The 13894-nt window shown below is 39.0% G+C and overlaps 2 protein-coding genes across 2 annotated transcripts; one reads left to right on the plus strand and one right to left on the minus strand.

Moving 5' to 3' along the window:
- The first annotated feature begins 165 nt into the window (after positions 1-165).
- On the plus strand, positions 166-4301 carry LOC125200614 (uncharacterized). Its single transcript, XM_048098292.2, has 3 exons — positions 166-846; positions 1995-2182; positions 3514-4301. Exons 1-3 carry the CDS (start codon positions 279-281, stop codon positions 4135-4137), a joined length of 1380 nt encoding a protein of 459 aa, XP_047954249.1. The 5' UTR covers positions 166-278; the 3' UTR covers positions 4138-4301.
- Positions 4302-4678: 377 nt separating this feature from the next.
- Positions 4679-5209, minus strand: LOC148931637 (VQ motif-containing protein 29-like). Its single transcript, XM_089065566.1, has one exon. The coding sequence runs from the start codon at positions 5129-5131 to the stop codon at positions 4742-4744; it is 390 nt and encodes a 129-aa protein (XP_088921692.1). The 5' UTR covers positions 5132-5209; the 3' UTR covers positions 4679-4741.
- Positions 5210-13894: the final 8685 nt, after the last annotated feature.

Genomic DNA, 13894 nt, shown 5'->3' on the forward strand with positions numbered 1-13894 from the left:
GTCGAAGCGCACCTTCGCTGATTATACAAGTAGCGAGAGCGGCGCTTAGAGCGTCCCACTGTGGATGCCCTTAGGACTGCGAATATTTTGGGTTTTAATGTAAAAAGCTGAAATCTGAGGGGTCTTATAGAAAAATAGGCAAAAATGAATATGCTCTTGTGCTGAAAACAACAGACCAACCTCTTCAGTAGAATCCACTTCTCAATCCCCCAATCCCCAATTCTACGGAACACAGATCGCCGGCGACCGGCCCGATTTACTTTCCTTTATTCCGCATAATGTCATGGCTGGCCCGATCCATCGCAAACTCTCTCAACTTCGACGACCACGGTGACGGTGACGATGCTACGCACCCCGAAGCTAAGCTGCCCGATAACTCTGGATCCGATGACGACGAGGTGTCCTCACCTACGACGCCTTCTCGCGGCGTCAAAGAGGATCTCTCGGAGATCAGTAAAACCCTAACCCGCCAGTTTTGGGGCGTAGCTTCATTCCTGGCCCCTCCTCCGCAAGCAGAGGTGAAGATGGAGACCGACGCCGATTTGCCGGATTCGGAGCAGGATCCGATGTTGAAGATCCGAGGTGATTTCGCGGAGATTGGGGGCAAGTTTAAAAGCGGGATTTCGCGGCTGTCTAACAATATCAATGTTTCTGAAATCACTAAATTGGCTTCGAATTTCCTGCAATTGGATGATGACAGAGAGAAGCAGGATGGCATCGGTTCCTTGGGGGATGGAGCTGCTATTGGTGTTACTGAGGAAGTGGTGGCTTTCGCGCGTGACGTCGCTATGCATCCGGAGACTTGGATGGATTTCCCATTACCTCCAGATGATGAAGATGATGACGGTACGGTGAACATTGCTTTTGCCTATTTCCCCACATTCTATAGGTTAATAGGTTTTGATTAATGCTACAGCTGATGAAGCTTGCCAGGTATGTGGAAATCTATTGTAGATGCGGTTGATGTTTACTTCACAAAGACTCTTTTTGGTCCTCTTCTGCTTTTATAAATGGAATTTCGGTTGCTCATTAGACAATGCTATAAGTGTTTATCTGTGATTGAGAGTTGTTGGTACTTTATTATGGCTGATTGCTTATCTTAAGTTCTTAACTAAGTAGTGATTGGGGAATTCCTGTGCCGGTATGAATAAGTTGGAAAGTTGTAACTAATAACTTGGATACTCTATGAAACTTTGGATCACGATGCATTGCATTGACAACAATTTATCAAACTTCAAAGCTATTTATGTTTGATTTGAGCTTAATCTGAAAATGATATTTAAGGATCTGAACTGGTCTTAGTTGTTGAGTTTTGGCTAGCTCAAACTCAAATAGTTGCCTTGGTAAGCTCAAACTTGACAGTTAGTTGGTTGAAAAATCTTTTCCACTAATTAATGTCCTTCATCATCTTAATGAGCTAGTTTAATTGCCCTTCCTAGGTCTTATGACAAGATTCTACTATCAATAGTTAAATGAAAATGCATCACTATGTAAAACACAGTCTTATCAATAATCCAGTTTAGCCAATCCTGGAAAGGTTACAGTTAGCCCAAATATCATTGCTCACATTTAATTAGGCTTTGCTTAGAGTAAGTGCTAGAAATCAAGCTTTGGGAATACCTGGCTTAATTGCAACCTTTGCTGGACCATGCAGAACCATTTTCTTATTGTGAATAGTTTCATCCAATTCAATTATTACCTGTCTTTGTTATGGCAAAATTATTATAGATTTCTATACTCTCTAGCAAGGTAGTCACTTGGCATATCAGGATTGTGAATGAATTTCCTGAAGTATGAAATCTTCTAGTTTTGTTATTCGTTATATGGTGGCATGCAATTGCAATATTAATATAATATATTTGGTAACTATGAAATCCTTGCAGTTTTTTCTTATATGGTAAATTGGTGATTGGTGGCATGAAATTACAATAATCTTGGGTAGTTAGATTTGTATGTGAGATTTGTTTGACTCCCTATTTTTCTTTATCTGCCAGATTTTGATTTGTCGGATGCCCAACAAGAACATGCTTTAGCAGTTGAACGACTTGCCCCAAGATTAGCTGCACTAAGGATTGAGCTCTGCCCTGGATACATGACTGAAAGCTGTTTTTGGAAGATTTACTTTGTGCTTGTTCACCCTAGACTGGATAAAAATGATGCTGTACTTCTGTCAACACCACAGGTTCTTTTTCATCATTACTGCGATCTTCTATCTGACCCTTCATTCTTGTTCTTTGTACTTTTAAACATTTCACATCATCAAACTGAAGAGCAAGTAGTTTATTTTCTATGCATACATGATAAGTTTAGTTAAAATGAAACTGGATGGATAGTTTTGTGAGAAGGAAACAGAGAATTTTTTACTGATATGTACTCAAGTTAATGTGCTTCTGTTATTACTTTAAAGTTATTGCATTATACACCTGTCACCCATCAAGGTGCAGGCAAAATCCACCCAATAGAGACATTTACAAGTCAGTAGTGCACAAGGAAATACTTTAATGTATTTGTGTGTTATCCATGATAATTGGGCATACGTTTATCTTGCAGACTTTTGAGTTGTGTAGTTGACTTGTTAGGTCATGTCCAAATATTCCACCATATGGTTGTTTGTTTCAGCTCATTCAGTTCACCGCATGCTGAGAAATAATATTTGGTGGGACAGGGTGGGGGTATGCCAGGGCTTGCGCAGCATATGTAATGAGAAATAAATGAGTAAAGGTCGAATTTCATCCGAACCTAAATGCCTTGTGCCTTGGTTAATTTTGTAGATCTTACAGCCAAATTTCACTAAGTAGGAAACTGATAGTTTTTCAAACAGCATAAAAACTAAATTAATAGCAAAAGAGCCTACTTGGTGTATTATCTCTGTACTTCGTACACTTGGTTGCCATTGGACTAGAAAATGTGCATTGCTCATGTTTGTAAACCCAATTAACATGTTTTAGTGATATTGTTTCCCTCCTAATTCAACCTGATTTTGTAGTTTACTCGTTTCGTATTACTTGGCAGCTTCAGTTCTCTTTCCCCATATCCAGCTTCTGCTCGTTTCTAGCTCTTTATTTTCAACTTCTTGTGGTTAACTTATTCTCAGCCTCATATTGGTTAGCTATGTACATATGCTTGGTAGTGCAAATTCAAGGTATATACTGTATTTTATAATTCATAATAGTAGTATTATTTTTTGACTAATCCACAGATGTCTAAAAGTTTCGTGCAAGGCAAGTTTGAATTTTTAAAACTCTAACATGATAGAAGTCCATTGATTGAGATCTGTCTCAAATTCTCGATAACCTTCTGTTCTTAATGCTTTTGTTTTCACTGTAACACATCACTTCTGTTTGCTGTCACTGAATTAGCTGGACTTGTGTAGTGTATTATAATGTTTAGATAGATGCATGGAGTTGAACTAAAACAGTTTTTTGAAGTTATTGGAATGCATTACCATGCTGTACTTATTAATTCACTGTCTAAGCTTCAAATATATCCAACTCCATTACCATCACCTTGCAGATTCTGGAAGCCAGGGCCCTATTGACACATGAATTGAAGAAGCGAAATTCAACTAATACTGAAAACTTACCTGGGAAAATTTCTTTGAAGCCAGAGGAGACTGATTCTTCTCACCATGAAGAGCCCCTTTTGGCGCCATTCCCTGAACCTGTATCTGAAAAGGCATCTATAGTGAACACTGGGACTTCAACAGCTCCAGATACTAAAACAGTTTTATCCTCAGCTGACAGTACTCAAATCCAAGTTGTTGACAAGACTGTCACTGAAGAAAAGCATGACGAGCAAGGTAAAGATCAGCATTCGGGATCTAGCTCTTTGGATGTTTCCGGAGACAAGGATGAAGATGATGCAGATGACTGGTTAAAGGAAGAAACAGAAGCTGGTGATACTGTGGGAAAGACTATTCCCATTGAGAATGATGACGATGTATCATTTAGTGATCTTGAAGATGACGATGCAGATGTCCCTATAAGTTACAGAAAGTCAAATGGCAGTTCTGATAAAGATTCACGAGATTGGGTTCAGTTGGGAAAAAGCTCGTCTAAGGATGTTGATGCGAAGCACAACGACAAGGACAAGGAATCGAATGACTGGCTCGATGTTGATGACATTATTGTCTCTTGATTGAGAATGTAATCCTGTATTATTGTGCTGTGAATAGATTTATCGTCATGTTTTCATGCATTAAGGTTTTATAACGATAATGCTTTGTACATAAGGCTTCTAAATGAAGCTTGGCTTCTCAACCAAATTATTTCTCTTAGCGGAAAAATGATTAATAATTTGTACGTCGCCGTTATGTTTGCGTTCAAAGCTTTTGTTGTTGATATTGGGAGGAAATTAAGGTACAGTCGATTGCCAAGTTTTCCCTAAACTTTACTTGATAAAAGAAGTTCTGGTAACAGATTTTTAGCTGATTGGTCTTCATTTTTTTTTGTTGGACCACGGGTATTCACCGGTGGACAGACTCAATGATTATTCTTTGTGATTTGCTGGTTCCTCCAAGGATGGGACAACTGACCTAGGAATTTAAGGTTGCTTTATACCAAAAGAGAAGGCTTGATCCCTTAACTATTTATGAAGGATGAATGAGTCTCATGTCATTTGATTACACCCCATGCATTTTTTGCAAAATAAAATGAAATGAAATGGAAGACATGGACGCTTTCAAATCATGCATCCTCGTAAGTATAATTAGACAATACAAAAATCATTTATTCATATAGTATTAAAAAAAATCTAAAGAGGTGTTATCTCTAATGAGAAAAGAGTTCCATCCAAGGCCGGAAGGGGATGACAAACTTAACCCCGGGGCCGTTGAGCCAAGCGGCGGCGGCGCCACCTTCTGGAACTCCGGCGCCGCCGTGAGCCTCTGAACAACATCCCTGAAATCGACGGGCTCCACCTTGTAGATTTTCGGAGGGGTCGCCGGCATCGGGGCAATAGGCTTTTTCTTGATCGCCGGAAGTCTGCGGACGGAATGGAGATCCGAAAGATACGACGGCGGCGGTGGCGGCTGGGTGTTCCTTTCTTTGCGAGAAGTGAAGTGAGTTGAAGTGTTGGATGAATTTGAATAAGAAGATGGAGATGAAGTTACAGAGTATGAATATGTATCCATATATGGAAATGCGTATTTTCAGATGAGTTTCTGTTTCAGATATAGTAAAAGCAATGTGAAAAGCACTAGAGTTGTGGAGGTGTATATATAGTGAAATAATGCAAAAATAAAAAAATTGAGGAATTGTGATTCCAAATAGGAGGGAAAATTGATAAATTGAGAATGCAAATGTAAATTTGGTTTGTCGTGAGCGTCGGCGGCGTGGGGCGTTACATCATGGGTGGTCAAGTTTGACCAAATTAAAGAAAAGGCCTCCATTATTGTAGCATTGATTGTTGTAATGTTGTAAACGTTGCATTTATTTCAGAATTTGCAAATGTGAATAACGAGTGTAACGGTTGAGTTTTTGTGGACAAGCCGCCGGGGCCATTCTATTTGTTTGTTGAAAAAAGATTTGTTTTTTTAGGTCATGATAAAAATGGTTTGAGTCACGGGAAATGTTGACCGGCAAGAATTCAACTCGATTGTAATATCTCTTATATAAAAATCATCGGATTAAGTTTATGTGATTGATCTCTTCTCTCTATGCTAATATAATAAATCAACATATAATATTACCAAATTAGTGTCAAATAGTACTAGAAAAGTTCAACTCCAAACATCGACAGATCTTGAATTAAACACAAGTGTGCTTAGTTAAAAGATAGATGAGAGGTAAGAAGAATATCCACTGTTGCTTGATAAACATGTAACTTTGATTCTCTTATCACTATAATTTTGGTGACATTTTGGAGTATTTTTATGAATATTTTATTGGGTGGCGGCTGCAAGTAGGATTTCTTCGATTTGGCCGAGTAGCCTTAAATTAATTCAGTATTAACTTTGTCAATAAACAATAACTAAGGTCTAAACTAAACCGGTTTTAGAATTGATATATGTGTACGTATGCATTTTGAATTTCTAGAATAAGATCCTATATTTCATGATGACAATAATTTAATTAATTTTTTTTTGTACTATATCGTTTAATTAATTAGAAAACTGTAGGTGAAAACTTCTACTACTACTTTATTTGTTCTAATATTGTTGGTCTATGGTTGGTTGGTTGCTTGGTTGGTTGCTTGGTTGGTTGGTTCAAGTGTGAACAAGACATATTATGTAAGCACCCACGTAATCTATATAGTTGCTATATGGTTGTGGCCTTGTGGGGGCATACATTTTATAGGATATTATTAGTGCATCCACCACAAGTCTCTCATCAGGGCATCCGCATCGCGTCTCGATGCGGTCTCTATCTCGTCTCGACGAGACGAGACCGCATCGAGACGGCGATGCGGCATGCGTGCTCCGGTTAGTGCGTGACGCCCACTCGCCGGCCCGCGAGTGGGCGTCGTTTATATCCGTTTAAAATGTTTTTTTTTTGTTTTTTTTAAATCATGAAATTCGAAAATAAAATAAATTAAAATATTATAATTTTTGTATTTTTTCAATATTGTAATAAAAATCGAAAATTAAAAATTAAAATTAAAAATACTCCATAGGATTTTAATTATGTATTTTCGAATGTTGTGATTTTTGTGGTTTTTAATGATTTAATGAATTATTAGTATTAATTTAATATTTCAATGAAATATTAATTGAATTTGTTGGAAATAAAAATAAAAAATGAAATTGAATAAATAGTTAAGGGATGAGATGGTTAAGAGATGGAGGGATGCAGGTGTTGTCTCTTAGTTAAGAGATGAGGTGAAAAGTACAGTGACGCCCATAAATAGTGAAGAGATGAGACGGTTAAGAGACGAATAAAAGATAGGGATGCGGATGGCTCATCCCTCTGACTATATCTCTCATTCGCCTCTAACTATATCTCTCATTCGTCATATCATCATTCCTCTCAATTTTTCATATACATACACACACATACTCCAATAATAATAATTTAAAATTTAAAATTTAAAATTTAAAATTTAAAATTTAAAATTTAAAATTGAAAATTTTTCAATATAGATCATGATACGGATTAAGTACAGACTAGATTCAATATGAATCAATATACAGATTCAATTGATCAGTATATAGATTAATGCTTGCATACTGATTTTACGGGATTTATGAGGGAATAAAAGTATGACCCGTATTTTACTAACATTTTAAATATACTTTTATTTATATTTCTTAAAACTCGTTTCAGAATTAAAGTGGACAATTATTGAGGGCGGAGAAAGTATTATTATAATATTATTTTATTTAATTCACAACGATCTATAATATGTCTTATATGTAAACTCGTTTTTTTATTGCAATTGTGGAAGCTTCATACATGCATCATCTTTTCGATTATCTCTAAATTCTACTTTTCCGCCATTTATATTATCACAAGGGTAAATACTGCATCCGTCTCACTGCATGTGATTGATATTTTTCTCTTTATCACACTATACATGATCAATTTATATTTTTATTTTCAATTTTATTCTTTCTCCACTAAACATAATAAATATCCTTTTCTTTAATCTTGTTCCCAAAATAAATCCATCTCTTATAATGAAATGAAATGAGTATTAAACAATCTATAATCTGCATTACATATGAGATTGTTGTGTACTAGTATAGTATTAAATATTTCCGTCATTCTACAAAAACTTCAGACCTTCATGATATTTTCGGTCATCTCTAAATCCTATTTTTTCACTATTAAGTATATTATCACAAGCTAATAAATTTTTAGTAATAACACTATCGAACTATCGGGCTATTTAAATTAATCCTTAAATGTGGATTTAAATTGGCATCCCTTTTTAATTTGTTAAATGAAAATTTTGTAGTGCGCATATTTCCTAATACCAATGTATAAAATTGACTAAAAGAGAACAAATGGATGACAATTGCAACATAGCCGATTTATAACTAGTCGTCTAGAAGCATTCCCTACCGCACGAATTCAAAAATCAGGACATTGTAACCTAAGTTCAGATTGAATTTCAGAGTCAGAAACAACTTCGACAATTTCTTATGAGATCTGTCGTTAAATTATTTCTTTATGACCACCAGTTTTTTATTTTTATTTTTCAATCGTGTGTTTATTTTCGTGTTTACGTTCGTTTTGCCTAATTTTTGTACAGTATACAATAAAGAAGTTCCTGCAAAATGTGTTGCTTTAATTTCAATAGTTGCACACCGCACACGTGCGGTTTTATTGTCACCGGGTAGACCTTATTTGACTTCAACGTTAGTCGTTAGGAATGTCAGTGTAGTTCATAATCCATGGGCTATCCGAATAGCCTACTAAATTTAGAAGGTCAGAGTTAGAAATTCTCAACCCGATAAAATTATAATTCGATTAGCCTGCAATTCGAGTGGTCAGGCCCAAAACCCGATGTGCAGGCCGGTTGGATTGGACCTTGGTATAACTATTGTCTATTATTTTTTCATGTTTGACATATAAATGTATTGATTTTTGTCATAAAAGAAACGGGCTGAATATAATGAGACGGACCTAATTAAAATACGACTCAACTATAGTGTTATGGAGGAAATATTTTTACCTCATGTGTACTAATTAAACAATATAATCTATTATCAATCACTTGCTTTATTCAATGCGATTTAATTAAAAGAGCAAAATTCATTAGAATTTAAAAATCATGGTAATAAATTTCCAAAATTATATTATTGCAATAAAAAAAAGTAACATAATTTAAATCCTAAACATCATTCTAAGTTAGAATTTAAATAACTAAAATTTGAACTTTGCCCGGATACACCAATGTATCTCTTGTTTTGTGGGCTTAAAATTCTATTGTGTTGTAGGCTTTTAATAGTGTAATTGTGCAATAAGTTATTTCTCGTCTCATCCAGTTAAGTCTAAAAACACCGCATAATTCTACTGGTGTATCCTATTGCATACTGATTTGATTATCCGTTCTCTGTCTAATTTAATCATCTTTTAATACTGATAAGGCTAATTTCATGCATCGGTAATGTGCGAAAAAAATGTTATAATTTGCTGGGTCTAACATGTTTCCTAAGCCAGGTGTGTGATAAAATCGCTAGATCGAGGGAATGCTGAAGGAAACGGTCTAGCAAAGGAATGAAGTGAAGTGAGCAGAATTCAAAAGAAAAGAAGGCGTGACGGAGGGAGTCAGTGGCTGAGGGCAATAAAGTCTATCTATACCTCGCTGGACCCCACTCCAACACCTATAAATAGAAGAGCATGCAACGCACAATGAAGATCACTTTTTCACTCTCTTTTAGCTCACACACATAACACACACTTGGGAATGGGAGATCTGGGGTAGTTCGGGTTTACGAAAGGGTTCATTTCTTTAGAAAGTCTCAGTTGCAACACCGTCCGCGTGTGGACGAAGATACAATCTCTTTTAATTTCAGTTGTTTTGCACTTTTGCGGTCGAACTTCACTTTCGGGAGTCGACTTGGCTGTTGATGTTACTTGTTATCTTTTCGCTTCTGTTGGTTTGCGTTTAGTTGTGATATTTCAAGTTGATTTACGTAGATCTTGCTGCTGAGAGTTTATTTTAATAAGTTTTATGTCGATCTCTGTTTTATTTTGATGTTGTGGTACTCGATATGGGAATTTGGTGATAGATCTGTGGTTTGTTGACTGATTGGAGGTTGTTGTTTAAATCTGAAGTGATGAAGTGTTTCTGTTGGGTGGAGTTTACCTCGGACGCTTGGATCCGGAGTGGATTTAGCGTCTAAGGTTGGATCCGAAGTGAGAAAAGGAAGTTGTTGGATGGATTTGAGTTTTCTGCTTGTTTCCTGTTTTACTTCGTCTAGCATCTGTAGATCCGTTCAGTTCTTCGTTGTTATGCATCAATTTGATTTAGATTTAGTTTGCTCTGCTCTGATTTCGTTCATGTTGTTTTTCTTATGAGTTTTTTTTTACGCAATTTGGTTGAAGAAGATGATGTCGTTGTTAGTTAGTACCCGAGTTAGTTATTCTGCCAGCTTTTCGTCCGTACCCTGCTTTTTCAGTCATGGTCCCCACAGTCAGTTTGTTTCCTAGGTCTAGGTAATTAGAGTAGTTTTCTTAGATCTGGTAATTGAGCAGTTAATTTTCTCGCAACGTTCTCTTGTTATTTCGCCTAGATCTAGCTATTAGCATAGGAGTTTTAAGATTCCCAAGTCAAGTTTAATTTGTTTTCCTCAACCCAAGAAAAATGCGTGGCAGCAGCCAACACCAAAAACAAGTCCAAATCCTTGAACACGATTATTACGCATCCTTCTCTGTGGGATCGATCCCTACTTCCCTATACTAGGTTTAGTAAAGTGGTTGAGGGTTTTTTTGAAAGAAGTGCTCTGTGTGTCCGACGACTAGGATTTCTTACGACTAACGAGTTCCTAGACCTCGTGATCTAGTGGATTTGCTGGACCGAGGGAACCTGTTTATTTCCTTCTGTGCGCACACGTAACACACGAAAAGAGATACTTTCAAATGGCGCCGTTGCCGGGGAAGGATGGCGTTTATTGTTATTTCGTTTAAGGATCTGGTGTAAATATTTTAACTTCTGTTATTTTCTTTCTCCTTGACAGTTTATGAACGCAGGCTTCCATTCTGGAAGTTGGGCAAGCTCATCTGGGTCAGGGAGTGGCCAATACAGGTGGCGAGTCAAGGAATCTACATCTACCATCACCACCAAATCAGGATTGAGGACGGAGGATCCATTCCCGTTCGAGTCAGAGAGTGAAAAAGAGTGGAATTCGTCGACAGAGGAGAACCCGGAGTCGTCAACAGGACCAGAGCATTCCGAGACCGAGGAGGAGGAAGACCCGAATATGGCTCATCTAGTAGACCCTGATCCGGAAATAGGGTCGCTCACCGCACATCTTGACGGTGAACCCGCTCATGCTATAGTCTCGAACCCACGACGGAGGTCGATCGATATCAAGACGAATGTACTCGGAGTTCTACCCACTTTCTCTGGGCGTAGGAACGAATGCCCCTATGAATTTTTGAACGATTTCAGTAAACTATGCAGCATTCAAAAGTGACCCAACGAGGCAACAGAGGAGGACTACCGTCTTCGAGCAATCCCGTTTGCTCTCAAAGGGGAGGCGAACACTTGGCTGCTAAGGCTCTCACCGGACTCGATCAACACGTGGAAGGATTTTAAACTAGAGTTTCTGGATTACTTTTTTCCATCCAACAAGACGAATGCCTTGAAGAAGGAGATTCAGGAGTGCAAACAAGAATACGATGAGTCTCTGAGTTCTTATTGGTCCCGTTTAAAGGGGCTGCTGGATGCTTGTCCGAACCACATGATGATAGAAGCGGAGACTTACTATCTGTTCTACGAAGATGCAAACCCTGAATCAAAGGACTTGATGAACTCCTCGAGGGGGGGAAATTTTACCAAGAATAAGGCAAGTGAAGCTTGGGAAACCTTGGGAAGGCTGATCGAGGCGAAGAAGGCCTATGATAACCCGCGAAGCATATTGAGGAGGGGATCAGCCAATGCAGTGATGGAACAAGAAGACAAGAAGGTGGAAGATAGGATCGATAAACTGGAAAAGGCCTTGCTAAATGCAATTGAGAAATACAATCCGCATGCTCCAGTGGAAATTGAGAAACCCCCTGGTCAGGAGGAAAGGCAACTTCAACCGTACTACAGTCAGCCCTGCGAAGGGGAGTGTCAAGCTCAGGAAAATTCGATGGGAAGTTGGAATCCCGACGGAAGTTGGAACCAAGGAAGACAGAGGGACGCTCCATGGAGGACTCACCCAAACTTCAGATGGACTGACCATGATCAAGGCCAGCCACCCCCACTTCAGCTCACGAATTATGCACACCCTCCGGAGAGGCAGTCCAACTGGTCAGGGAAAGGTCAAAAGGGGCAATTGCAGCTGGGGTACAGGAATCAGGGCCATACTAATTGGGGAAATAGGAATCAGAACAACCCAGGGAGCTCCTATGTGCCACCTCATCAGAGGAATAACCAAGGGAACTACCAGAATTCCCAACCAAATCATCAAGGGAATCAAGGGTCTGGTAGCCAGTACAACAACCATCAGAGAAATCAAGGGTCTAACAACCAATACAACAATCATCAAGGTAACTATCGTCAGAACCAAGGTCAAGGACCAAATTCTGGTCAATTTAACTCCATACCACAGAGGAGTTTGGACGACATGGTACATGATCTAGTGAATTTACCGCAGTTCATGCAGAGTAACCTGCACTCCAACAATGACGTGGTGCACAATTGCAAGACGCTCAGTCTGAACATAAGGCTGCCATGGACATGATGGCAAAGCAACTGTCCCAAATCGCAGTTTCCTTGAATGAGATGCGAGGGAATGAAGGGAAACTTCCCGCCACCGTCAAACCGCCAGACCGAGCAAACATTAGTCAAATCACCTTGAAATCTGGGCGGGGTTATGAAGGGCCGACTGTGGAGATTGACGAGGAAGTACCCATGCAGGTTAGTGGAGGACAAAAAGGCCAGATGCATCAAGGGGATAACCCTAGACCCAGGGAAAGCCTTGTTCAAGATGACTTCCAGAAGGGAGATTTAGGGGGGTCCCTACCTCGACCGAGAGACCCATTCTTCCTAGACCCAGAACCGGAAGGAGTGAGCAAGGAAGGAAATAAGGGAGTTGATGAAACCCAGGCTGGGACTTCCACAAATGCAGTAAAGCAAGAAAAACCATTTCCATACCGAGGGGAAGCGAAGAAGAAAAAGGATGATACAGAGGATCTCATGGAGATTTTTAGCAAGTTGGAAATCAACCTGCCATTCTTGCAAGCCCTTAAAATGCCTGCCTTCAGCAAGTTTATCAAGGAGTTTATTGCAGGGAAGACCAAGCCAGATGGGAAGATTGTGATCGGGGAGACTGTGTCTGCTGTGATACAAAAGAGAAGGATGCCCTCAAAATGCACCGACCCAGGTATGTTCACATTACCCATCTCTCTAGGGGATATCAAGGTCGAGCATGCTATGTGTGATCTAGGGGCGTCAATAAATGTTTTACCGCTTTCGATCTTTAAGAAGTTGACCGGGGTGAGAATGGTTGCTACCAAGGTAGTGATCCAGTTAGCAGATAGAACGCATCTGCCCTGAAGGAGTGTTGGAAAATGTTATAGTCAAAGTGCATGATTTTCTATATCCTGCTGATTTTATGTGATCAAGATGAATGATAATGAGTTTGCTGAGTCCAGTGGGGTACTTTTAGGGAGACCATTTTTGCGTACCGCTAAGACCATTATCGATGTCTTTGATGGAACAATTTGCTTGGACTATAACGGGGAAAAGTATACCTTTAACATAGATGAGGGGATGAAAAGGCCTTTAGATGTTGATAATCTCTATGCTATTGATGTTATTAACTCTTTAGTCCAAGAGTATCTTGAGACGGAATTGATACAGAAACAAATCAACAACTCGGAGTTGAGTCATTCGATTGACAGAGAAGTTGTAGGATGGTGTGCAGCAATGAACACAGCGGAATTGACAGATGAAGAACTCACGGAGGCCATTATGAAATTCTGCAGAAGTCCTGAGTCAGCCAAATCTAAGGGATTAGCTCACGTGGCTAGTCTGGAAACATCTCCTGGGTCTGGGAAGGAGGCATCACCAGAAATTGCGGATAAAAATCTCTTGCCCTAGGAGACGAATGGAACAAGAAAGGAGCTGAAGACACTTCCACCAGGCCTCAAGTACGCTTACTTGGAGGAGGATGAGACATTTCCGGTAATAGTCAACGGCAACCTGACCAAGGAGCAAGAGAAGGAGTTATTGGAAGTCATCAAAAGAAACAAGAAAGCAATAGGATGGACTCTCTCAGATTTGGTGGGAATAAGTC

This window comes from Salvia hispanica, chromosome 2, assembly GCF_029641045.1.
Source record: "Salvia hispanica isolate PSC_SH4W2 chromosome 2, Shi_PSC_v1, whole genome shotgun sequence".
Lineage (NCBI taxonomy): Eukaryota > Viridiplantae > Streptophyta > Magnoliopsida > Lamiales > Lamiaceae > Salvia > Salvia hispanica.

Bases quoted from the DNA above. Each gene is read 5' to 3' on its own strand.
- LOC125200614 (XM_048098292.2), top strand. From the start codon at position 279: ATGTCATGGCTGGCCCGATCCATCGCAAACTCTCTCAACTTCGACGAC. The intron at 847-1,994 runs GTACGGTGAACA...TTTATCTGCCAG, and splicing joins AGATGATGAAGATGATGACG to ATTTTGATTTGTCGGATGCC. The intron at 2,183-3,513 runs GTTCTTTTTCAT...ATCACCTTGCAG, and splicing joins TACTTCTGTCAACACCACAG to ATTCTGGAAGCCAGGGCCCT.
- LOC148931637 (XM_089065566.1), bottom strand. From the start codon at position 5,131: ATGGATACATATTCATACTCTGTAACTTCATCTCCATCTTCTTATTCA.